This window comes from Petaurus breviceps, unplaced genomic scaffold, assembly GCF_028583685.1.
Source record: "Petaurus breviceps papuanus isolate PSGF00001 unplaced genomic scaffold, PetGlider_PUasm1.0 90895, whole genome shotgun sequence".
Taxonomy (NCBI): domain Eukaryota; kingdom Metazoa; phylum Chordata; class Mammalia; order Diprotodontia; family Petauridae; genus Petaurus; species Petaurus breviceps.
In genome coordinates, this window is record NW_027187372.1 from 27,415,699 (window position 1) to 27,442,115 (window position 26,417).

The window sequence follows — 26,417 nt, forward strand, 5'->3', positions numbered from 1 at the left end:
CAGGAATTTCTCCAAGCTCCTTTTATCTTTAGGATGTCCAAACACAAGGTCTATGATGAGAGGTCCCTAGAACTATTGCCTCCATGGAATAGAAGAGGAAGCTTGGGCATGTAAGTAGCATGCCAGAGGAGGTGGGACCACCTGGGTTTTTTCCTTCAAGCTTGTTGTAGTTGACCATTCAAATCATTGAGCCTGAAGTGGGCTATTGGCTTGAAAAATAGGCACATGAACATAGGTGTAATGTTCTTGCTGTCCATTTTAGGAAACCGAGGACAAGAGAAGAAGGTAAGATAAAAGCCCAGTATCTCTGGTCTTATCTTTTCCATCTCAGCTTTCTCTGGCTGCAGGAAATCTGACCCAAGAGTTGGGCTTCTAGGTCACAAAAGGCCTCCTTCTGACACCCACAACTCTTCTGTTCCTCCCTCTGCCAGTCAGTAAATTAGTGATCTGGAATACCAGGTCCTTCCCAGGGACATGAAAGGAGAATGAAAACGTGGGGCATCAATGTCACTTCTAGGATCAGAGACCCTGGGGACAGGGGTGTGATGGAGGTAGAGGACAAAGTTCTAGGCCTTTAAGGAGAAAGTTCCTCCTGTCTGGTTGGGTTCAGTCTGGATGTCATTTGACCTATGTAACCTCTTGAAAGGTCATGGATTTGGTTCCTCAGGCAGCTGGGCAGCATACAGGGCCAGGGTATGGTGCAGGAACTGGTACTGCTCACTGGTCTGGATCATGCCCCCCCTGGAATGAGAAACAACAAAGCTGATGTGAGCAGAGACCACAAGATCAGGAGACTTTGAAAGTTCTCCATCTTCTCCAACCACTGGGGCCTACTCTCTCCCATTCGGGGCTCTGGTCTAAGACTCAAAGCTGGTTTCTTTCGTTTACAAGTCAGAGATTCCCTGAATGAAATTTTTTAAAACTAATTTTTCACTTGTGAGCACTTTCTGTCCCTCAGAACCACCCCTTCCAGGTACAAGTCCCATCTTGCTTTACCCAGAGCTGTGTCTGCAGACCTGAGAAGATGGGGACAAGAGACCACAGAACAGCAGAACTGGAAAGGTGGAAGGATCCTCAGTGGCCATCTAGACCAAGCAACACCCACTCTGATCCATCTTTCACAGAGCCATCAAAGTGATGTTCCTAACTAATTGCAGCTCTTGCCATATCACTTCCTTACTTAATAAACCCCAATAGTTCCCTATTACCTATAGGATCAAAGCTTTTAAAGCCCTGCATAATCTGAACACAACCTGCCTTTCCAGCCTTATACATTACTACCCTCCACATACATGTAAAGAGGGCTCAGCCAATGGGTCCTAATCTCTGTCACTCCATCTATAATATCTGTGCCTTTTTTTTTTAGAGGGAAGAAGACAGGGCAGTTAGGGTTAAGTGACTTGCCCAAGGTCACACAGCTAGTGTCAAGTGTGTGAGGCTGGATTTGTACTCAGGTCCTCTTGACTCCAGGGAAAGTGCTCTATTCACTGCATCGCCTAGCTGCCCCTAATATCTGTGCCTTTGCTCTCACTGGTCTCCATACCAAAAATACACCTACTGCTCACCTGTTTCTTAGAATCCCTAGTTTCTTTCTCATCTTACTTTCTACATGAAGCTCTTCTTGATTCCCCACCTACAAGTCCCTCACCCCTCCAAAGGAATCTTTTATCTATTATCTATGCATATGATATATAATATTATGCAATATAATATATAATCTAGCCGAGAGAATAGTATGTGTATATATGCATGTGTATCTACACAACACACATGTATATATGCAGACATAATGTGTATACATGTATACGTATGTGTGTATGTATCTGTATCTGCATATGTGTACATACACACATACTGTTTTCCCTGTCCAGATTATAAATTCTTCAAAGGCAAAGTCTGTTTTAATTTCTTGTAGGGAAGGAAATAAGCATTTATTAAGCGCCCATGAGCCAGGCACTTTGCTAATTTGCTTTATAAATATTATCTCATCTGATCCTCCACAACAACTCTAAGAGGTAGGTGGTATCATTATTCCCATTTTACAGGTAAGAAAACTGAGACAAACAGAGGGCAGGTGACTTGCCCAGGATCAGACATCTGGGAAGTGTCTGAGGCTGAATTTGAACTCAGGTCTTCCTGACGCCAGGCCCAGCCTTCTATCCGTTGCATCATCTAGTGTGTTTTTGTAGAAAATATCTTAGTAACTAGTCTGTTTAATCAATGCTTGCTTGCTTGATTTAAATATCAGACTGAGAAAGCAATGGGGAGCCCCTGAAGATTTTTTTTTTTAGCAGAGTAGGAACATGATCATACCCGTGGCTTAGGAAGATGATTTCGGCAGCTGTATGGGAGAAGAATTCTAGAGGGAAAGAGACTAGAAGAAGAGAGACTGCTGCAAAAGTCTAGTTAACAACAGAGTTGAGTGAAGGGGATGAATGGGAGTAGTGTCTAGAGGTAGGCTTGATGAGGCTAGGCGACTGATTGGATGTGGGAAGAAGGAAGAGCCAAGGATGACTCCAGGGTTTTGAACCTGGGTGACTACAAGAATGGGGGTGCCCTTGGCAGAAGTAGCCCCTAGAGAGGGGACAGGTTCAGTGGGGAGAGGATGACGAGTTCTGTTATGGACATGTTGAGTTTGAGATGCCTATAGGAAGTCCAGCTGGTGATGTCCAACAACACTCAGTGCAGCTCTAGAGTTAGGGAGAGAAATCAGGGGTGGATATACTGACTGGGGAGTCATTTGCATAGAAATAATTATTGAGAGGGATGAAGTCATCTTGACTATTATAAATACACAAATTAAAAATAAAGGACATATGAAGAAAGTAGCTATCTGCATCCAGAGAAAGAATTGAGAAACAGATGTATAGAATAATTTTACACACACACACACACACACACACCTATTTGTGTCTAGTGGTAGCTATCTCTGGGGGAGGGGGGTAAGAAAAAAAAATAGAAATTTACATGATAGTTTTGTTATATATTTGGAGGGAATAGCAAATTGTACATTGTAGATTTGTAGTTTCATGTACAATCATTTTTTTTTTACTGTACTTTGTTATGGAAATGCTTGTTTTGTTCTGTGAACTGAAAATAAAATAAAAAAATGATCATTGAACTCATAGGAGCTAACAAGATCATGGGAAGATAAAAGTGTAGACAGAAGAGGACCCAAGAGGGAACACTGGCAGGGGGGAGGCCCCATGTCTAAGGGCAGAAGGTGGGTGAAGATCAGCAAAGTACATGGAGAAGGAGCGGTTTGAGAGGCAGGAGGAAAATCAATTTGGGGAGTAAGCTAGAGAGTCAATTAGCTAATCCGATTACTCTGCCCTATCATGACCTTTGCACATCTGATCTCCTGTGCTCTGCTTCTGTTAAAGTTCTCTCTTTCCTTCAAGGCCCATACTATCTCCCCTGACATCCCCTCTTCTTCCTCCCTGCACAGGAAAGTGATCTCTCCCTCCTTAAGTTTCTTACAGCACTTTGCTTGGCCCTTCCCTTGCCTTATTTCTAAGCATTGTCATTTGTGTGAGGACAGGAAGTTTCTGGAACAGGTATCTTGGCATCCTGGGTACTCACCACAGAGCCTTGCACAACACTTAATAAATGTCTGGTGAATCCAATTAAATCCATAAACTTTTTTTATTGGAGGGGGGAAAGCAAGGCAATTGGGGTCAAGTGACTTGCCCAAGGAATTGCAGCTAGTGTGTCAAGTATCTGAGGCCGGATTTGAACTCAGGCCCTCCTGACTTCAGGTCCCGTGCTCTATTCACTGTGTCACCTAGCTGCTCTGATGCCATCAACTTTTGAGTCCTGGCTATTTATGCATTTTTGACATGATATATTTTCTGTGAGTGTCTCCATATCTTCAATTTTTATCTCTCTGGCATTGCTAGGTTTTACATACTCCCCAAACTCTCCAAGGTCAAGGGGATTATAAAATGTCTTTACACAAACCCCAAATCCTTTTAAATGACCAGCTGAGGATCAGAAAGAATCCTCAGAATATGTGATCCAAGTTGAAATTCTGACACTCTTCCCCCCAAGTAAAATGTACACTCTGCTAGTTGTAAAATAAAGTTTTTTTTTTCAGCAGCACTGATGCTCTTTTTTTTTTTTTTTTGCTTTTTGGAGGGCAATTGGGGTTAAGTGACTTGCCCAGGGTCACACGGCTAGTTTTTGTGTTAAGTGTCTGAGGCCATATCCGAACCCACGTCCTCCTGACTCCAGGGCTGGTGATCTATTCACTGCACCACCTAGCCACCCAACACTGATGCTCTTTCAAGGCACTTATGTTTGAGTGATGTTTACAGGAATGGGGACCTAAGGAGAAGCCTTCAACCTTGGGGCAGTCACCACAGGTGGTTGTCAGGGTGGCTCTGCTCACCCTCTTAGCTTGAGCCTGAACCTACCTGTCTAGCCGAAGCTGGCATACGATGCCCAGGATGTCTACTTCCCCTCGAGCCTTGAGTTGTTGGCAGCCAATCCGTGTGGCAATGAAGCAGCCGGTCCGGCCAATCCCAGCACTGGAGATAAAGCAAAGGGGGCTAAGTGGAGTATGTCACAAGGTCAGGGTATGGAGAAGTTAGTTGGTGCTAGGAATCTGCTTCTAGGCTAGCAGGGCTGGAAACCAGTTGGAAGTTGGGGAAGAAGTCAATGCTGCTCAGACCACTTTGGGGCCCTGGTGGGGGGCACAGCAACTGTAGGGGTCAAAGAAAGTCTCATTGCCCTGGAGTAAGGAGGACCCGAGTTCAAATTCAACCTCAGACACTTAACACTTACTAGCCATGTGACCTTGGACAAGTCACTTAACCCCAATTGCCTTGCCCTCTCCCCTCCAAAAAGCAAAAAACCCCAAAACAACCATTCTCCCCAAAAGAAAATCTCATCTAGGAAAAAGGCAGATGAGTGATTATAGCAGGAGTCAAGAACTGGGGGGTGATTATTATCATCCCAGCTATCTGAACCTATCTAAGGCCACAGGACACTCTCCCTCTTCCTGCTGCCATTTATTATTATTTTTTTTAACAAATTGTATATGCTCAGAAATCTCCTGTGGTCCCCCCCCCCCACTTAGCCCTTGTTATGCAACCATCCTCCTCTCTGATAAACCCAGGCTCTTCCCCAACTGAGCAAAGTTTCTTTTGCTTTTATGTTAGGCCATTTCTTCATTTATCTGTTTCCTTTATAGAAGTCAGGGGTCAAAGCCTGCCTGTTATAGCGTAACCACTGGCAAGCCGTTTAGCCTTAAAGTCCTGTCTGAACAAATGTCAGCTAGTCATGCATTTGCTCTTCACCTTCTCTATCCCAGCCCTCTCTCCCTGCAAGGCCTCCTTCATCGTCCCCTACCTCATTCTCCCTTTTTCTCCCACCTCCACTGAGTATTCAGTTCTCTTCTCGGCTTTGTTCAGGTCTTGTCTCCATTAGGAAGCCTTCATGTGTCACCTGTCTGGTAGCTCATGGAGACCACAGGCTATGCCAGCATCCCCCTCCTCCCTAGAGTAAGGGGACTTACTCAGAGCAGAGACCACTTCTCCATGTCCACTATTCCCCAGATCTCCCTTCAGTTTCTAGGGCAGTGTTCTGTGTTTAGTGTCAAGACAGGTCATTTGATAATAATAATAATAGATAGCATTTAGTTAGTATGTTAAGTTTTTCAAAGCATTTCATGTATATTATCTTATTAATCTTCACAATAACTCTGATGTGGGTATAATTATTATCCCTCTTTTTTTCAGATGAGGGAGCTGAGGCTGTGCCCATGGTCATATAGATTGTAAGGTGGATTTGAACTCAAGTCTTCTTGATTCCAAGTACAGTACAGTAGTACTCTATCCACTTGGTCATCTGACTACCTAACTGACCTAGAGTTTCCAAATCAAGCCAACACTTGGCCTTGTTTTGCACAGATTTGAGCAATAAGGCCCAATAGTGCAGCAAATGTGTGCTTATGTATGTGTGTGTGTTTGATTTATGGGACTGGGGTAGACCTGGGGAAGAGGGAACGTGATACAAACCTGCAATGGACCACAATTGGCCCAGAGTTGGCCACTGCGTCTGGGCTCTCCTCTATCTCATCCATTAGGCGTAAGAGGGGCCCAGCTGACTCTGGGGTTTGGTGATCAGGCCAGGCAGAGAAGAGGACATGCTTTACTGGACGGCACTCCTCCTGGTACTAAGAGATGAGGTAAAGAGGTGAGAGGAGGTAGGGGTGCAGGTACCGTGGGCTGTGAAATTCAAATAGACAATTCAATTCAACAAGTGTGCCTTAAGTAAGCATAGGGATATAAAAACAAAGGTGGAACAGTGCCTATGCCCAAGGAGTTTACATTGTACAACCGATAAGTGTGCTTAGGTTAAATTCATTAGGGAGAGAGCACTAATCATTAGTGTTCACCTTAAGAGCTTGAACCCAAAAGGAAGAACCAAAGATCCTAAGAGGCGGAGAGGAGGAGGGGGCTTTTTTGTAATGAATCAAACCTCATTTTCATCCTGGAGAATTTAGGAGCCAGGAGGTCAGTGATACTAACTTTTTTTCCCGCCTTCAATATCCTGTTCTTTTTCCTCCTTAAAACTGCTAGAAGTTGGGCAAAGCCAACATGGCAGAGAAATGGCAGGGACTTGCCTGAGCTCTCCCAAATTCCTTTCAGAACAACTTTAAGTAACACCTCAGAACAAATTCTAGAGCAGCAGAAACCACAAAAGTACAGGGTGAAACAAATTTCCAGCCCAAGACAATTAAGAAGGTCAGCAGGAAAGGTCTATTGCACTGGGGTGAGACTGGAACTAACTCCAAAACATGCTGCTTCAGCACAGGCCTCACCCCAGGAAACTAGCTGCAGGCCTTGGGGGGCAGTGGTGGCAGAAGCTACTTTTGGAAGTCTCCGCCCACAGATGGTAAGGTGGTTGGACAACTGGTCATCAGAAAACTACAGGGGTCCCTTTGCTGGCACTGGGTGCAGGACTCTGCTGCATTGTCCATACCAGGACCCAGATTACAGTCCAGGGTGAGGAGGAGTGCCAGCACAGCAGAGTTTGTGGCAGCAGGGGAACAGGGACCCTGGTTACAGTTCCATGGTGGAAAAGAGAGCTTGTGGTCCCTCACAGACAAGAGCACAGGCCAGGAGAGTAGTAAATACATCGCTTCTTAGATTAACACCATCTTGGAGGAACTAAAACTTATACCCCTAGAACTAACTGAAAATAGCTGCACGAAATACGTGAAGCTTGGGACAGTACCCTCTCCACCCAAGAGGCCAAGCCCAACTTTAATATAAAGCTAAAAGTCAAGAAATAGGCTAGAAAAATGAGCAAACAGGAAAAAAAATATCCTGACCATAAAAAGGTATTATGGTGACAGGGAAGGTCAAAACACAAACTTAGAAGACAACAAAATAAAAACTGCTACATCCAAAGCCACAAAGAAAATGTGAATTGGTCTCACACCCTGAAAGAGCTCAAAAGGGATTTTAAAAATCAAATAAGAGAGGTAGAGGAAAAATTGGGAAAAGAAATGACAGTGATGCAAGAAAATTATGAAAAAAAAAAGAGTCAACAGCTTGGTAAAGGAGGCACAAAAAATACTGAAGAAAATAACACCTTAAAAAGACAGAATAGGCCAAATGGCAAAAGAGGAATAAAAATCCAATGAAGAAAAGAATGCTTTAAAAAAAAAGCAGAATTGGCCAAATGGAAGAAGACATACAAAAATGCACTGAAAAACTCCTTTTAAAAAGCAGAATTGGTCAAATGGGAAAGGAGGTATGAAAATTCAAAGAAAATAATTCTTTAAAAGTTAGAATTGAGCAAGTTGAAACTAATGATTCCATGAAACATCAAGAAGGAATAAAAATGTCAAAAGAATGAAAAGAATACAAGAAAATGTGAAATATCTCTTTGGAAAAACAATTGACTTGGAATATGGATTAAGGAGATATAATTTTAGAATTATTGGACTACTTCAAAACCATGATAAAAAAAAATAGCCTCAACAACATCTTTCAAGAAGTTATCAAGGGAAAATGCCCCGATGTTCTAGATTCAGGAGGTAAATTAGAAATTGAAAAAAAATCCATGGATTATCTCCTGAAAAAGACCCCAAAATGAAAACTTCCAGGAACACTATAGCAAAACTGCAGAGCTCCCAGGTCAAGAAGAAAATATTGCAAGCATCCAGAAAAAAAAAATTAAATAATGTGTAATCACAGTCAGGATAACACAAGATTTAGTAACTTCTACATTAAAGGATTGGAGGACTTGGAATATGATATTCCAGAGGGCAAAGGAGTTAGGATTACAACCAAGAATCATATGCCTAGCAAAAATTTGTGTAATCTTTCAGAGGAAAAATGAATATTCAATTAAAGAGAGGACTTTCAAACATTCCTGATGATAAGACCAGAGCTGAACAGAAATTTTGACTTTCAAATATAAGACTGAAGAGAAGTACAAAAAGGTAAAAAGGGGGGTGGCTAGGTGGTACAGTGAGTAAAGCGCCGGCCTGGGAGTCAGGAGGACCTGAGTTTGGTTCCGGCCTCAGACACTTAACACCCACACACACAAAAAAAACTAGCCGTGTAACCTTGGGCAAGTTACTTAACCCCAATTGCCCTCCAAAAGGCAATAAATAAATAAATAAATAAAAAGGTAAAAAGGAGAGAAAAATCATAAGTAATTCAATAAGGTTAAATTGTTTATATTCCTATGTAAGATGATACTTGTAACTTTTTTTTTTTTTAAAGCAATCAGGGTCAAGTAACTTGCTCAAGGTTACACAGGCAGTTATTTCTGGGTATGGTGCTAAGTATCAGAGGCCGGATTTGATCACAGGTCATCCCGACTCTGGGGCCGGTGCTCTTACTCAGTGAGCCACCTGGCTGCCCCTAAGCAATTGGGGTTAAGTAACTTGCTCAAGGTTACACGGCCAGGTGTTTCTGGGTGGGTGCTAAGTGTCTGAGCCCGGATTTGATCCCAGGTTATCCCAACTCTGGGGCTGGTCATCTTACTTGCTGTGCTACCTGGCCATCCCTATACTTGTAACTTTTAAGAACTTTCTCATTATTTGACAGAAAGAGGATATATAGACAGAAGGCAGGGGTATGAGTTAAATATGATAGGATGATATCTAAAAAATAAAATTAAGGGATGAGAAAGAGGAAAGCACTAGGAGAAAGGGAAAAGAAAAGGATAGGTAGAATGGGGTAATCATTTCATGTAAAAGAGGTGTGAAAGAGCTCTTACACTGGAGGAGAAGATGGAGCAGTTGAACCTTAGTCTCATTGGAATTGTCTCAAAGAGGAAATAACATACTCACTCAGTTGGGTATAGAAATATCTTTTACCCTACAATAAAGTAGGAGGAAAAGGGGATAAGAGAAGGGGAAGGGGTGACAGAACACAGGCCAGATTGGGGGAGGGGTTATTAGAAGCAAAACACAGGGTGAAAGGAGAAAAAGGATAGGATAAATGAGGGAAAATAGAATAGAGGGAAATACACAAAACAGTGAAAAAAAAATTTTCTAACAAGTGTGTCTGATAAAGTCTGCATTTCTCAAATAGAGAATTGAATCAAATTTATAAAAATAAGAGCCAGTCCCCAGTTGATAAATGATCAAAGGATATGAACAGGCAGTTTTCAGATGAAGAAATCAAATCTATCTATAGTCATGTGAAAAAAATTATCTAAATCACTATTGATTAGAGAAATGCAAATTAAAACAACTCTAAGGCATCACCCCACACCTATCAGATTGGCTAGTATGACAGAAAAGGAAAATGACAAATAATGGAGGGAATGTGGAGAAATTGAGACACTAATGTACTGTTGGTGGAATTGTGAACTGATTCAACCATGCAATAGAACAATTTGGAACTATGCCCAAAGGGCTATAAAGCTGCACAAACTATTTGATCAAACAATACAACTACTAGGTCTGTATCCCAAAGAAATAAAAAAAACACAAAAATAAAAAGATCTACATGTACAAAAATATCATAGCAGCTCTTTTAATGGTGACAAAGGATTGGAAATTGATGACATGTCCATGGCCGAGCAGGTTATGACATATGATTGTCATGGAATAGTATTGTGCTATAAGAAATGATGAGCAGGATGCTCTTAGAAAAACCTGGATAGATTTTACATGAACTGACGCAAAACGAAGTAAGTGGAACTAGAAGAATGGTGTACACAGTAATAGCAATATTGTATAACAAATGTCTTAGCTATTCTCAGCAATATGATGATCCAAGATAATTCCTAAGGACTTATGATGAAAAATACTATCCCCCTCCAGAGAAAGAACTGATAAAGAGTCTGAATGTATATTGGAGCAAACTTTTTGTTAACTTTATTTTTGTTGGGAGTTTTGGGTTTTTTTGGTCTGGGTTTTCTTTCACAACATGACTAATATGGAAACGTTTTGCATGACCAAACATGTATAACCTATATCAAATTACTTGCTTTCTCTGTGAGGAGGCAGGGGAAGGAGGGAGGGAGAGAATTTGGAACTCAAAGTTTTGAGAAACAAATACTAAAAATTGTTTTTACATGTAATTGGGGAAAAATAAATTATGAAATAAAAAAAAAAAGAATTGCTGTAGATTGGGGTAGGGGACTGGGAAATTGAGAGAGCATAGACTAATGGTACAAACATGGGCTCTTCCCAAGAGACCTGGCCTTTTAGTTCTAGGTCTGTCACTGATTTGTAATATGAATTTAGACAAATCACATTATCTCCTGGACTTCCGTTCCTTGATGAATGGTAAAGTAGGGGTGATGATACACCTCCCCTTCCCAGCTCCCTATCTCTCCTGGTTGCTCTGAGGACAAAACACAGAGAAGCATAATGTGATCTTCGGGATCTAGGCTCATCAGTGGATCAATCAAGTCTTTATTAAACTCCTATTACATACTATGCACTGTGCTAGGTCCTGGAGATAGACAGTAATGAAACAGGACCTACTATTAAAGAGCTTTCCTTCTATCATGGAAAGTAACATGTAAACTTATAAGAACGCACAGCACGTATACCAAGTAAATACAAGGTAATTTCAGGGGAGTGGGGAGTCACGAGCAGCTAGGGGAGCGCATCAGGAAAGGTCTTGTGTAGGAAGTAGCATTTGAGTAGGTGTAGGGATGGGGGTGAAGAAGACAGGTTGGGGGGGGTGAAGAGGAAGCGCATTCTTGGCACTGAGGACAGCCTGTACAAATGTACGGGGACAGGATGGAATGGTATGTGAGAAGAGCAGCGAGAAGGCCAGTTTAGCTGGACCACAGAGCGTGAAGGAGAGCTAGGTGGCACAGTGGACAGAGCGATACTCGTCTTCCTGAGTACAAATCTGTACTCAGACACTGATGAGTCATGTGACTGTGGGCAACTCACTTAACCCTGTTTGCCTCAGTTTCCTCATCTGTAAAATGAACTAGAGAAGGAAATGACAAATCACTGCTGTATCTTTGCCAAGAAAACCCCAAATGGGATCACAGCTGAATAATAACAACAATGTGTAATAAGGCTGGATAGATAAGTTGGAGTCAGGTTATAAGAGTTTTACCTGTCAATCAGATGAGTTTGTATTGATCTACTTGGTCTCAATTCCATGAAACAAGACGACTTGCTGGTGTCATTTCCCACCAATCCCCACACCTTTCTAGTGTCCTCTTGTATGTGGTCTCTCCTTGTTAGATTGTAAAATCCCTGAGGGCAGGGATTGCCTTTCTTTTTCTTGCCTGGCACATAGTAGGTGCTTAATAAAGGTTTATTGGATTAAATTGATACCAATAGTAATAATAAAAATGGCTAATATTAATAAAGCACTTTGAATTTGCCAAAGGACTTTATATACATTATCTTAATTTGATCCTCAAAAACAACCCTGAAAGCTTAAGGGCTGTTCTTTTCCCCATTTCACAGATGAGGAAATTGAGGGTCCCAGTACTTAGGCCAGATTTTCTTAACTCCAAGTCTACACCCTAGCCACTGCATCACCTAGAGTCAAGAGGGAGGCTTTGGAATTTATTAAACAGGAGAGGGACATATCCTTTAGGAAAATCACTTTGGACTGGAGATAAGAGGAGCTTAAGGCAGGGAGGCCAATTACAAGACTTTTGAAATAGTCCAGGCAAGAGGTACAAATGTAAGGACCATTATGGAAGTCAAATCAACAAGACTTGGGAACAGATCGGTTATATGGGGTGAGCAAAAATGAGAAATCAAGGATGACTTAGAGGTGGCAAACCTGGAGGACTAGAAGGATGGTTGGAGCCCTTGTTAGAAATCATAGTTTTAGGGCTGAAAGAAGCCTAAGAGGTCCTTCATTCAAGTCTTCTGTTTTATAGATAAGGATACCTAGGGCTGGAGAGGTTAGGGGAGCTCGACATCACAAAAGGAAGTGGCAGAGACTGGATTTGAACTCAGGTCCTCTGATTCCCAATCCCACTGTGCTCTATAGTCTCTTCAAAGCCTTTTCACCCCATCTCTTGTTCACCTTCTAATTCTTAGTGATAGCATGTACCTTAGTCCATCCTCTTCTCACCTTGGTACTAGAATACACATACTCCAGTAGCTCCTAATCGTACCCACATTCAGGGACTAGGGTCCACTCATTTCTCCTCAAGTGTTCTCTTTCCCTATGCAGAGATCGAACTATGACCACCAGATATTTCTATCTGCCAGGGCTTGGTCATCATAACTCCCATAGGATGTTCTCTGGGTGACAAGTCTAGTACCCATGCTCTAGCCCTACAAAGGATTCCTCGTGGCCCAACATGTCATCAGCTCTGAGGATCCACACTCAGACACCTTTCCTACTTCACACATGGTGAACACAGAAGTGACTCTGAGAGTCTCCCCTAGGACACTCTTCCTTTCTTATTCCTTTTTTTTTTTTTAAAGCAATTGGGGTTAAGTAACTTGCTCAAGGTTACATGGCCAGTTGTTTTGTGTGGGTGCCAAGTATCTGAGGCCAGAACCGATCCCAGGTCTCCCAATGCCGGGGCTGGCGCTCTTACTCACTGCACCACCTGGCCGCCCCTTCCTTTCTTATTCATGTTCCCCAGCATCATACACCTGCTGTAACACACTGACTATTCTGTGCTCTGTTTATCTCTCTTCCCACTTGCTAACCTGTCTACCTCCCACCACAAGTGCAGCCACATCAAACCCTGCTTGATCACCAGCACGGGCAGAAACTCCTAATAGCCTAGGAGGATACTTAACAATTATGACACACTATTGATCACCAACAATTCTATTCCATTGTTTATCATGTGGTTTGCTTATTGACTGCAAAAAAATATTGTTTATTGACATTTCAGAAGAATCCCAATTGCAGGTGATTCAAAGGGCAGTGGAAAGATTCACAGCAGCTTGGAGATCACTGCTGCTCATTACCAATAATTACTTGTTTGCGAGAAATGGAATACACGCTATCATTGAGAAGATTCGTGATTGGAAGAAGAGGCAGGCCAGCCACATGGTGAGAACAAGGGATAACAGGCAGACAGCCTGAGTGCTATACTGCTATCTGTCCATAAAGACCAGAGCAAGGCCTCTTGTACTTTGAATGGATCCTCTATGAAGGAGGACTTATGGAAAGGCAGACAAGAATCATGCTGTAGGGAGATATATTGATGGTTGTAATTTGAACCAGTCCACGCTTATGAGATCATGAATTTACTGAATGTCAAAACAAACGTGAGCCTGGAGGTTCCCTGAAGGCAGGAGCAGCGTCAGTTTTTTCTCCTGTGCCTTAGATACATAGTTTAGGGTTTTGCCAACTATGGACTCGAATTCTTGTTGGATGGGGATCCTGATGAAGAATTTGGGAGATGCAACTTGACTCAAAATAGAATTACTGGAAAAGTCCGGGGAAGAAGGTGGTACCCATGCGCTGGGGAATGGCTGAACAAATCAGGATAACCCACCGGAATAGAATATTATGGTGCCATAAAAAAAATAACACGGTTTCAAAGAAACCTAGGAAGATTGTATAAACTGATACAGAGTGAAGTGAGAAGAACCAAGAGAATGGCATATAACAACAACATCAAAAAGACAAACAACTTCTAAAGACTTGAAAATTCTGATCAATGTGATGATTATAACCATAATTCCAGGGAAACAATGATGAAGCACGTTATTTACCTCCTGACAGAGAGCTGATAGATACAAAATGCATAATGAGATATACATTTCTGGAGTTGGAGGGGGGAAGGCTAGGCAGACCTTATACCCTATGGAGGAGATCTATTTCCTTTCAGGCTCTCCAGGTTCCTTAGAGTAGGGAGGTTTCAGTTAGTGGCTTTATATCTCTAAGAAGCAGTTGTTATACCTGAATGGCAAGGTGCCGGACAATGTATTCTGGGCGCTCAATCACATCCCGGACCCGTATCTGGAATGGCCCATAGGCTTCCTCCTCTGTCGGCCAGTAGTGAACACATTTCTAGGTGGAAGGAAGATGGGAATGAGAGAGGGAAGCAAGATCCAGGGGATGCTCTAGACGGAAACTGTCTCTTTAGGAGATGAGACAGAGAATTTTATGTTGGAGAGGCTATATCTCCCCTTGGGTAAGAGTTAAGGATCAGGTCTATTACCAAGAATAAGTGTTAAGGAGTAAATTTTGCCCTCAAGTGGTTGTGAAAGGTAGAGGAAGGGGAAGGAAAAGGGAAGGAAGACAAAGGATCCTGCAATATTCTTACTGGAGAGAGAGGGGGGCACATTTTCCAGGGCTCTTTTATGGTTAGAAGACAGTTTGTTCCCCAAGGATGGGCCATGATTGTTTCCCTGAGATACTGGCTGCCTCTCTATGGGGAGGAGCGATTGTAACCCATCCTTAGTCTAACTGATATTAGGAATCTGTCTCATCCCAACTGCCCTTGTTTCTGTTGCCGTCTGGTCCTCTGAGATGCTCAGGAGTGGTTTTTCTGGGGAAAGCCGCCACCTACCTCTTTGCCCTCTTGAAGCTGGGTGAGCATAATAATGAGGGGTACCTCCTCCTGCCATATCATTTCCCAGAAGTCAGACACAGTATTCCGCATGGGGCCCTGGGTTGCAATGTAAACTTTCTCACGACCATCACAGCCCTGGAGAGATAGAACAAAGTAAGGAGTGAGAACCTCAGGGAACTTCCCCCAACTCCTCTCCCAGGAATTAAGACACCCTGACATTAGGTTGCAGCCCTTTTACAAAAAAGTGCCAGAATTCTTGACAGACACCCACGCCCACACCTACACCCCTCTCACAATTTACATGACGTGCATATTTTAATTTCGCTACATTTTATGTATTTAGCATCAAAATGCAGAGCGAGGTCTTTAAGCTCTCTCCTTTCCCTCCAAAACCCATCTTCCTCCCCCTTTCAGCCCAATCAATCAATGAGTAATAAGCATTTCTTAAGCACCTACTATGTGCCAAATACTGTACTAAATGGTAGAGCATACAAAGACAGAAATGAAATAATCCTTGCCCTCAAGGGAGGGCAACATGAACATAAACAAATGAATGAAAAAACAAATGGACGGATGGATAAATAGACAAATGAATAAATAAATGCTGACTATACACAAAGTACATGGTAATTTGGGGAAGGCATCAAGAGCTGGGAAGATCAGGAAAAGCTCCTGCTTAATCTGAGTCTGAGGAAACAAGGGATGATGAGGGAGTCCCTGGGGGATGACCATTGCTAAGGTAAAGATACAGGTGATGGAGTATTTGGTGTGAGGATATAGCTCTGGGATAATTTTCTATCCTTGAATATACTGCAGCTACTGCTGAATTCCAGGTCGACATTCTCTCTTTGCATCCTATAAAACAGGGATCAGGTAGAGTAACATTACAGAAACAATTCAATTATAGGCAGAAGCCCTAGGCTCGACTATGGCTCTATTTACACCTTGTGTGACCTTGGGTCATTTTTCTGGGCCCAAATTCTCTCAGTGGGGATTGACTAGAGGAGCTGCCAGAGACAGATGCCATGAGACATTTGATTTCCCATCAAATCATGTAGGTCATAGGGCCAGACATGTAGAGCTGGAAGGGAACACAGAGGACATCTAATAAAGACTTTTCATTTTACATTTGAGAAAACAGAAGCCAAAATTGACAAAGAGATATGGCAGAGCTCACACAGGTAGCATGTGGGTAGAATCAGGATTTGAACTTGGGCCACCTAACTCCGGATCCCACATACTTTTTTTTTTTTGCTTTTTGGAGGGCAATTGGGGTTGACTTGCCCAAGGTCACATGGCTAGTTTTTGTGTTAAGTGTCTGAGGCCAGATCGGAACCCAGGCCCTCCTGACTCGGGGGCCGGCCATTTACTCACTGCGCCACCTAGCCGCCCCTCACATACTTTTGTTTTTTTTCTTTTAAAGCAATCGGGGTTAAGTAACTTGCTCAAGGTTACACGGCTAGTGTTGTGTGTGTGTGTGTGTGTGTGTGTGTGTGTGTGTGTGTGTCTGCAGTGTCTGAGGCCAGATCAGAACCCAGGCCCTCCTGACTCGGGGACCGGACATTTACTCACTGCGCCACCTAGCCGCCCCTCACATACTTTTCAATATATATCTGCTATGGAACCAGGTTTCGCTACATGTTACCTGCATAACCGTGGGCAGGTTTTCTCTCTGGGTTCAGTTTTCTCTTCTGTAAAAGGGGGCAGGGTAAAAGGGCAATTATATGATCTTTAAGGCATCTCCCAACTCTAAATCTTATGAATAGGAGACCCTGTTTCATCTTTAAATTGGCCTGGGCTATCACTGATGGCTTTCAATTTCCCACCTGTAAAAGGATGCCCTTGCTCCTGTGAACCACCAGAGGGCAGCAAGTCTCAGGTCCACTACAGGGATGTGTGGTGTGATGGGATAAGGTTCTGTATCTAAGGCATGAGGGTTTTCATCAAGGAGGAAATTTCAGGCATAACAACTTGACCACAAGCCGTGCCTCTGTAGGGTACCCCTGGAGGCTGAAATCTAAGCCTTTTCTCTTAGTTTCCTTAGCTACCAGCTGCCTAATTTTCGGAGGATTCTCAGCCTCTTGATCAAGTGGTCCCAGGCTTTGAGCCCTTGGGTTGGATGGGATGTAGAGGTCAGGGGAAACTGAGACTCAAGAATGGGAAGTGGTGAGAGGTATGGGAAAAAAGGGACCCTGTAAGGACCGAATTGCAAAAGCAATGTTTTTTCAGCACCCCCTTCAATGTAAGGATTGTTATCAAATGAGATGTTTGTAAAACACTTAGCACAGAGCCTGGTGCTGTGTAATAGGTGTTTAATAATTGCCTGTTCCTGTCCCTCCCCTTCCCCATAACCACAGGGAGAGGAGGGGGATATAGATGGCAACTCAAATGCAAGCTGCCATTGCAGTGGAACGAAGGCTTGCTCTCCACTGCCTTTGGCACTTTCCCCATGCAGACTCCCAGAGCCATTAACTCTCATCAAACTGAGTGGCTCATTTTCAGCAGGTGGGGGCCCCCTGCCACATTTAGGGGGGGATTAGCTACTGTGGGCACTGCATATAATAGTCTTAAAGACTAGGTGACCTTTGGGGATCATAAAATCAACCATAGCAATGGAGCTGGCTATACAGGGGATTCCTGTTTGGGTATTGATTGGAATAAACTGGTTATTAGGCCATATAGTGGAGTATTTCTGAGCCTGGAGTCATTAAGACCTGAGTTCAAATTTGGTTTCAGACACATACTAGGGGGCAGCTAAATGGCGCAGTAAATACAGCACCGGCCCTGGAGTCAGGAGGACCTGAGTTCAAATTCAGCCTCAGACACTTAACACTTACTAGCCGTTTGACCTTGGGCAAGTCACTTAACTGCAATTGCCCTGCCTTACCCCCTCCAAAAAAAAAAACCACCCCAAACAGACAATACTAGCTGTGTGACCTTGGGCAAGTCACTTAACCTCTGCTTTCATCTACTGGAGAAGGAAATGGCAAACCTGTCCAGCATCTTTTGCCAAGAAAACCCCGTGGACAGTGTGGTCTATGGAATTATGAAGAGTTGGACATGACTGAACAACAACAAAGTTTCATCGCGGATGTACTGTATATATTCTGTATATGATATATTTTATGTATATGTTTATATATACACATATATAGTACAGCTTAGCTGATATTTGTGGCTTCACTATAGGGTGATAATTTTTTGGCTATGGGTTGGGCTATATGTTTCTGAGGTCTCTTCCTTTTCTGAAATAACATCGTTCAGTGAATATCCCCAGGATAAAAGAGAATTTTGGATCAAGATAGAGGAAATTAGTCTATTTTTAGACCAAAAAAGTCACATGTAGTAGATATGCGCATATATGTTCGTATTTAGTGTTTCAGAATAGAAACCATCACTGACAACAATGTTTTCTCCCAAAGCTGCAGTGCACACAACACCAGGGTTCCATAGGACACAGTCTGGGAAACATTGGTCCAGTCTGACCTCATCATTTTATAGAGGAAGTCAGCTTGCATTTTTGTTTCATTTGCTGTAAAATGGAGGGGCTTGGATTAGACCTATTAATCAACAAACATTCATTAAATTCCTACTGTGTGCTAAGCCCTATATCAGGCTTTAAAGATCGAGATAAAGAAATAAAAACAGCCCCTGCCTTCATATTCTGTTAGATCGGGGGTTCTTAAATTGGGGTCCATGGAGCCCCAAGGCTTGGTCTATGAACTCGGATGGGGAAAACATATAACTTCATTTTCACTAACCTCTAACTGAAATTTAGCACATTCTTCAATTTTTTAAGAATAGGATTCTGAGATAGAATCTTGAGGCTTTGCCAGATTGTCAAAGGGGTCTATGACACCCAAAGATTAAGAACCCTCATCAATGTTACCTAACTTTCCTTCCATCTCTAGCATTCTGTGCCCTCTGTGATTCACCCAAGGGTGATCAGCATCGTGAGGAGCTCTTGAAGCCCAAGGTCCAAAGAATTAACATAGCAGGCAGAAAAGAGCATTGACGACAGAGCAGAGAAGTCTGGGTTAGAATTCCAACTCTGACACTTTCTGTGTGTTGTCACTTTGTTGTTCAGTCATTTCAATCGTGTCCAACCCTCTGTGACCCCATTTGGGGTTTTCTTGGCAGAGACACTGGAATGGTTTGCCTTTTCCTTCTCCAGCTCATTTTGTAGATGAGGAAACTGAGGCAAACAGGGTAAAGTGACTTGCCCAGGGTCACACAGCTAGGAAGGGTCTGCAGTTGTATTTGAACTCAGAAAGATGAGTCTTCCTGACTCCAGGACAAGCATTCTAACCACCAGACTGCCTAGCTGGTCCCACTCACTTAGTCAAACTGAGCGACACAACTTGTGAACTATAAAATGTTACAGAAATGCAAATTGCTATTATTAATGATTAGTTTAGCACAATGGCTGGCACATAGAAGTAGGTGCTTAATAAATGTCAAGTTGAATTACAATAAAGCAAATTACCCAAGAAACCCCTTGCCTGGCAATGGGATTGTTCTGTTATTAAAAGAGGTACTTACCCGGATGTAGTTGGCATTAATGTAATCTCCATCCTCCTGGCTCTGTGCCCGCCCAAGACAGACACGGCTTTGGGGATCTAAGAGAAAAAAAAGTGAGGAAACTCAGGAATCATGGAATAATGCTCATTATCAGCCTCATTAGTAAATGCTTGCTGAATGAGGAATGACTTCATTCAGTAGGTAATAAGGAGCCATTGAGAGTCTTTGAGCAGGAAAGTCCTCTGTGGGTTGGGGATTAGTATGATCACTGTGGCAATAGTAGGAAAGATGGATTGGAGAAGTAAGAGACTGAAGGTTGGGACCCCAGCTAGGAGGTTGTTGGAATAGCTTAGGTGTGAAGTAACATGAACACAAACTGAGCTGGGAATGAAAAGGTAGTAAAGGATGACAGATCTTGTAAAGCAAGAATGTCTTTCTAATGGAAGAGCTGAGATTGAGAGAGAGGTGACTAGCCCAAGGTCACACAGCAAACCAGGAGAAGAATCAGGATAAGACTTTAGGTCTCTTGACTCAGATGTAAGTCCCTCCATGGAAGATCTTACAATCTTTTTTTTTTCTCTAAACAAATACAAGTAGGGCTGTGAGACAGCAATCCAGGCAGTCCTAGGTTGGGAGTCAGAGAACCTGGGTTCAAGTTCTGGCTTTGACGCTAATTACCTGTGAGACCATGGGGAAAATCATTTCATCTCTCTGAGTCTTGTTTTGCTCCTCTGATGACCTCATCATCAGCTCAAAGTCAGGAAACTATGACCCATGAGCATCAATGGCTTTCAGCAGAAAGAGGGTCAGAGATGGTCTCCCCTTTCCCAGACCATCCTGATCAGAGGGCTCTGAGGGGGAGCTCAGGAAGAGCCTGTCTCTGCCATCATGTTATCCTGGTCCTTCTGCCCACCCTGGCACCTTTGTGATATGCTTGAGTTAGGCTCAGGGTTACTTTCTCTCTACTTAAGGGAGCGAGCCCCTATCTGTTTTTTAGCTAGCCAAGCCCCACCCTTGGGCTATGGACACACTAAGGGTAGCAGCCAGATTCTTAAAACAGAAAATTCTCCTCTGGATATTGGTATGGCAGTAAATTTAGGCTGTTGAAATCACTAGGTTGGGACTCTATAGATGGTTAAGGCCACACAGAGGAGAGAGGGAGATTTGAGCATCAGATGAGGCTGTAAAGACTTTCACTGGAGGAGGGGTTGATGCTTACCCATTCTCTGGAAACAGATTTTCACATCTGAAGCCCAGTGTCACCCTACTTCCCTAATCTCTTTGAAAAATCTGCTGGGCTAGCTTGATTTTCTTCAGCTCCCTTCCTTCCCAGTTGTGATCTTCCTTAACTGGAGGTTATGTCTCCTCCAGCCCAGATAGGAGTCCTCCAGCCCAACTGCACTTTCCCCCATCCTTCCAGTCACTGGATCTCACAACCTCGCCATCGTCCTTGACCCTCCACTCTCACTCATGTCATCCATCTCATCTGTCTTTAGATTTCATCTTCGCTTTATCAACACCTTTTGTTAGGTTTCTCCTCGCCATTCAAGCAGCCACTGCCCTACCCCATGCTCTCATCACCTCCGGCTTGGGCTACTGCAATAGCTTCCTAATTGGTCTCCATACCTTATGTCTCTTCCCACTCCAGTCCATCCTCCACCCAGGCATCAAAGGACATGTCTAGCAACGTCCCATTCCCCTACAATAAGCCGCAGGGGCTTCCTATCACTTCCGGGATCAAAGTAATCTATGTGGCATTTAAAGCTCTTTACAACCTGGACCCTATTTATCTTTCTGGTCTCCTTCATAGACTTCCTTCTCCTCCACACATTCTACAATCTGGTTTCCCTGCCCTACTTTGCCCATAAAATCTCCTGACTCTAAGGCATTTCTGCTGGCTGCCCCCCATGCCTGGAATGCTCCCCCTCCTTCCTTCTACCTCTGGGCTTCCTGCAAAACTCAGCTCAAATCCGACCCCGCTTCTTTGTGCTCAGCCCGGCCTGTAAGCGTCTAATAAACGCTTATGGATTGATTCTTTATCCCAGGTGTGTTTCCTCCTTTCCACCTAGCCTCTTCTAGCCTTCCATCTCCTCCATTCCAGCTGTATCCTTTCTATTCTAGGAAGTATCTTCTGTCCCAGTGGCTTTCTCTAGTTTAGCAGTATCCTCTGTCCCAGCTGCGCTTTCTTGCTTTCTCCCTTCCAGTCCCTCCTCCTCCTCCACTCCAGCTGCCACTTCTTCTCCCAGATGTGCCTCCTCCATTCCACCATTCTCTTGGGGAGGGAAGGAGGAATGTGGCACCAACCCCTCCTCTAGCTTGACCCTGGGCTTCACAGCTGTGACAAGATGCAAGTCATTCCGTTGAACCCAAGTGTTGTAATTACCCCTGAATTCCACTCCAGGCCTTGCCTTCCCTAGCCCAGCAGAGAAGTCCCCATCCCCCTCCCCTGCTCCCTGGTCTTACTTGGCAAGATGGTCTTGTATCGATCCTTAGAGGCATGGCCAGGAATGTCCAGTTCTTCAGGATTGACAAAGTTTGGGGGAATCTTCTGGCGAGTGTGAGGAGGAAGGATGTGAATAGCTGAAACTCCTGCCCTGGACCCCCTGCCCAAACCTCCTCTCTGGCTCACTTTCCCTATAGGATCATATATCATAGATTTAAAACTGGAAAGGACCTTAGAGATCGTGGCGTCTAATCCCCTCATTTTACAGATGAGGAAACTGAGGCTCAGAGATTAAGTGACTTGCCCAAGGTCACACAAACTAGTCAATATCTAAGGCAGGATTTGAACATAGGTCTTCCCAGTTGCAAGCCCAGGACTCCTCACTGCATTCACCTTGCTGCCTAGCAATCAGTTGATTAAATTTTCTATTTTTTGATATTAGCATCTAAGGTTACATATGGTAATAGTCAGAAGAGCAGGCAGGAGAGAATACCCAAGTTTTCTATGACATTTTACTGCCCTGTCTGCCTCAACTCTGGAGTGCTTCCCGTTACCTCTGACTCCTCTGCTGACCTCTCCTGGCCACAGAAAGACACACATTTTCCTTCAATTTTCACTAACGTTAAAAACTGTGTTGCCAAACCTCTAGCACCCCGCTATGATTCAGGGCTGTGATTCAGATGTAAATAGGGGAAAGTGTAAGCCCCAGGTCCTTACCAAGAACTCTTCCTCCATTTGCTTGGGGCTGGGTGGCTGGTGCTGCAGGGCCCAGCGGGTGAGGGGGTGCCTAGCTGTCCTTAAGAAGTGGAGAGTGAGCTCTCGGGGTGTAGACACTGAGCAGATGGGCTCCACTGCCCCCAGAGAGCTCACATCCAAGATCAGCGCCACGTTGGAGCCTCTCCTGTGAACAAAGCCAGAGGTCACAGCTGGGGAGGCCATTCTTTGCTTTTCCCAGTTCCTGGGTCATAGAGTTCCAGTATCTTAGCATTGGAAGAGATCTTCAAGGGATCCAGCCCAAGCAGTACCTGAGCAAGGAGCTTTCCTACAACAGCCCTGACAAGGGGATAACATGAGTCCAGTTTCCACTTGAAGACTTCCAATGATGGGGAATTCCTTCTCAAGGTAGCCTAATATACTTTTGGGCAATTCTAAATGTTAGTGATAGAATCCTAATAAAACTGCTTCAAGCCCCAATATTCTCACTTCATTATGGGCCTGGCCCCACTGAACAGCAGGCCCCACCACTGTACCTATCTGCCCTCCCAACCCCTCCAATGTCCTAACTTCTTGGTATATGCCTCACTGCTCACTAGAACAATAGTTGCGTCCCTGAACTCTTAGTTCCCACAGAAATAGCAGGTGTGTCCATATGATGGGAATCTAGCCACTGCTTCTACCTGGTCACTGCCCCCAGACCCATTTCCACAGAAACAGGTGTGTTCTTGTATTCAATCACAATCACATCATCCATCTAGCCCAAGACAGGACCACAGTACCTGACTATCTGTCTTAAACAGAAAGGACCACAATAGCTAGCCAGTTGGAGGGCAGAATGACCAGAATGTTTAAGCACCGAGACATAGATGGGGCCCCTCCTCCATTACCTAATCCCTTAACAAACTCCTCCTGCCTTTTTAATATTAATGATATTCCTCTATTTTATGTACATTTCTGTTATGTAATTGCATCTTTACCCTATAAAAATCCATCTTGCTTTCTCTAAAGTTGCTGGTTCCTCTTAGGACTTAGCCGGCTTCATGAGAGGCGTCAATCTCAATAAATGCCTATACTTGGATTAGAGGTGGTCTGACTGAATTCTTTGAGACGGTTCCACCACAACACATGAAACTGCAACAGTTTTTGGGTGGGCAAAGCCCCCACCCTCAACAGCTTTCAGCATCCCTGGGGTTAAATTGCAACATTAGGCAGCTTTTTCCTAACAGGAGGCCTGACTGCCTTTCTGAAACTTTCCTGTGTTGCTGTCTAGAGCCAAGCAGAATAAAGCTAATTCTTCCCGTGGCAAACCTTCTCATCTAAGGACCATTATCCTCCCCGACAGTCTTTCCTTCTTCAAGCTAACCATTCCCATTTCCTTTAATGACTTTGGCATTTGCATGTTCCGCAGTGCCCTCATTGGAATGGCCTGGGTGCTCACCCAGGAGGCCGATCCGCTGCTTGGAGTGTTTTGGGGCCAAAGATCTTGCTTCTCCCTCTGCCATGGAAGATGCCGACTAGTGTGTGCTCTTTCAGGCCATGCCCTCTGAGGGAATCTAGCCTTGCTCCTCTTTCTTCATGGCTCCTATTCCCCACCCCCTGTCTATACCCAACACCAGGGAGGCCAAGGACAGTCCTTGCAGAGTCTATGACTGTTGAGGATATCCTGAGAGAGGCTCCTGTTAGAGCCCAGCCACCTTTTCTTGCAGGGGAGGCCAATCAAACTTGAGCCTATAGAAGTATGAAGAGTGTGGGGGACCTGGGGTATGGAGTAATCTGAAACCCCATGTTTCAGACATGCAAATGCATACAAATGAGAACATCTGGGTTTCCCTATTGATTCAGGTCAATGGTCCACTCTGTACTAAGGTGTCTGACTTGGAAGGACTAGGGGTGTTTGGTGTTGTTTTTTTGAGGGGGGAAGGCAGGGCACTTGGGGTTAAGTGACTTGCCCAAGGTCACATGGCTAGTTTCGTGTTAAGTATCTGAGACCAGATTTGAACTCAGGTCCTCCTGACTCCAGGGCCGGTGCTCTATTCACTGCACCACCTAGCCACCCCTTCTAGGGGTGTTTTTAACGATGCGGGGGAAGATGGGCACAGTTAGGGAGATCAGGGCTGAGGGGAATTGAGGTTCTGGGGTAAGGGACAGGGTATGGAAAACCCATTTTCTCATTAAAATCATTCCTCCCCACACCCCCACCAGGCCTCACCTCTCCTGCAGTCTGATGTGTTTCTTGACTGTAGAGCTTGGGGCAGGGGGCTGGGCCATGCTTGCCCCCTGTGGCAGAGCTGTCTGCTGAGCTCGGGAACACTCCCCACAGGCCTGGACCATGCTGGGCTGGGGTCCAGGGGGCCAAGGTAAGGGCCCAGAGCAGGCTCACTCAGCCATGGGGACCATCTGAAAGACACAGCCACCCCACAGCTGACAGTCACTAGGATGATGGGTAGAAGGCCTTCACGCCTGCTGGACCAGAACGAGGAATCTGGGCTGGGGAGGAGGGAGAGCAGGCACCAACAGGCCGGGGGTTGGGGCTTGTGGTTTTGCCCCAGTCTGTTGTCCGTTTTCTCGTGGTAGTGTTATCACTCCCCCCAAGAGCTGGTTGCATTTCCGGGGTGGGAGCAGTGGTTATCTAGAAGGCAGGAAGGGCAGGCTTTTAGGGCCCAGGATGAGCTGTCTAAAGAGAAGGGGAGAGGGACTTTGATGAGGGGAACAAAGAAATCTATAGGGGAGGAAAAGAGGAGAGAGCTTGTGTGTGTATGTGTATAATATGTATATACATACATACATATATATAAGATATATATATGTTTATGTATACATTTATATATGATCATAAAAGGCTCCTAATAGGGAGACAAGAGAAGGAGGGAAAAGAACAGGTTGCAGTGGGAAAGGCAGGAAGGCAGAAGGTTGGAGGTAGCTTTCTTTTGGGCCGTATTGGTGGCACCAAGATGCCAGACAGGCATATCATAGTGCTGGGATCAGATGGGGACCCAGGCATATCTATTTCTCAATGTGCTCCAAGGGATGGTAGAGTGGAAGACCTAGCATGCCTACCCAGGCCCCCTTTAACCATGGGCAATGCCCCCTCCCAGCTTCAGCTGTGGCTTCTGGGGTGTCTGTCCAGGGAGGAAGAACAAGGGGGTGTTTCCTCCCTCTTCCTCTCCTTCCCCAACTCTTGCCTCTAACTGTCAGGAAATGGCTTCACTGAGCCTTTAACCTATTGTAGCATGTGGCAGAACACAGCTGGAAGCACGTGGGGGATGGGGTGGGGACAGACCTTGTCCTTTTCCTCTTTAGGGGGCAATCCTCTCTCCCAGAGCCTCAGCCCCTGCTGATTAGGCTCGGGCTGGGGAGGCGAACTTCTAGGGTCAGATAGAAGGAAAGAAGAGAAGGCAAACGGAGCTGGGATCGAGAGAACACACATAGCTGGGGTTTTGGAAGGAGGAAGATTTTGCCTATCCTTTTCCTGGGAGACCCCTCAGCCTTTTGTGCCCTCATGGCCCCTGGGGATTACTGCAAATTTGTGTCCACTGTCCAGTCCAGTTCTAGGGTGACGCAACCTTCCCCTCTTCCACTTTCTCCAGCAATGCCCTCCTCCCATGTATTGCTGCCATTGTTCAGAGCTGAGGGGCTTCCACTGCCCACCTCCCCACACACCCCGTTTAGGTACTTACTGAGTGGCTGTGTACCCCCAGGCTGCCTTCTGCCAGCTGTCTGTCTGTCTGTTTGAGGGCTGAGAAGGCTTCAGGAAGCCAGCTTCCTCCCTCAGCCCCTCCTTGCC

At 44.5% G+C, this 26,417-nt stretch overlaps 1 protein-coding gene across 1 annotated transcript; it reads right to left on the reverse strand.

Annotated features, from left to right (window-relative positions):
* Window positions 1–240: 240 nt before the first annotated feature.
* PTPN7 (protein tyrosine phosphatase non-receptor type 7) lies at window positions 241–26,417 on the reverse strand. Its single transcript, XM_069074568.1, has 10 exons — window positions 26,311–26,417; window positions 24,843–25,030; window positions 22,634–22,817; window positions 21,937–22,021; window positions 19,495–19,571; window positions 14,950–15,087; window positions 14,337–14,447; window positions 6,021–6,178; window positions 4,416–4,529; window positions 241–741 (listed from the first exon to the last, which is right to left on the reverse strand). Exons 2-10 carry the CDS (start codon window positions 24,962–24,964, stop codon window positions 648–650), a joined length of 1,083 nt encoding a protein of 360 aa, XP_068930669.1. The 5' UTR covers window positions 24,965–25,030; window positions 26,311–26,417; the 3' UTR covers window positions 241–647.

Bases quoted from the DNA above. Each gene is read 5' to 3' on its own strand.
- PTPN7 (XM_069074568.1), bottom strand. From the start codon at position 24,964: ATGGTCCAGGCCTGTGGGGAGTGTTCCCGAGCTCAGCAGACAGCTCTG. The intron at 4,530-6,020 runs GTTTGTATCACG...CTTTATCTCCAG, and splicing joins CCAATTGTGGTCCATTGCAG to TGCTGGGATTGGCCGGACCG. The intron at 742-4,415 runs GTAGGTTCAGGC...TTCTCATTCCAG, and splicing joins TGCCAGCTTCGGCTAGACAG to GGGGGGCATGATCCAGACCA.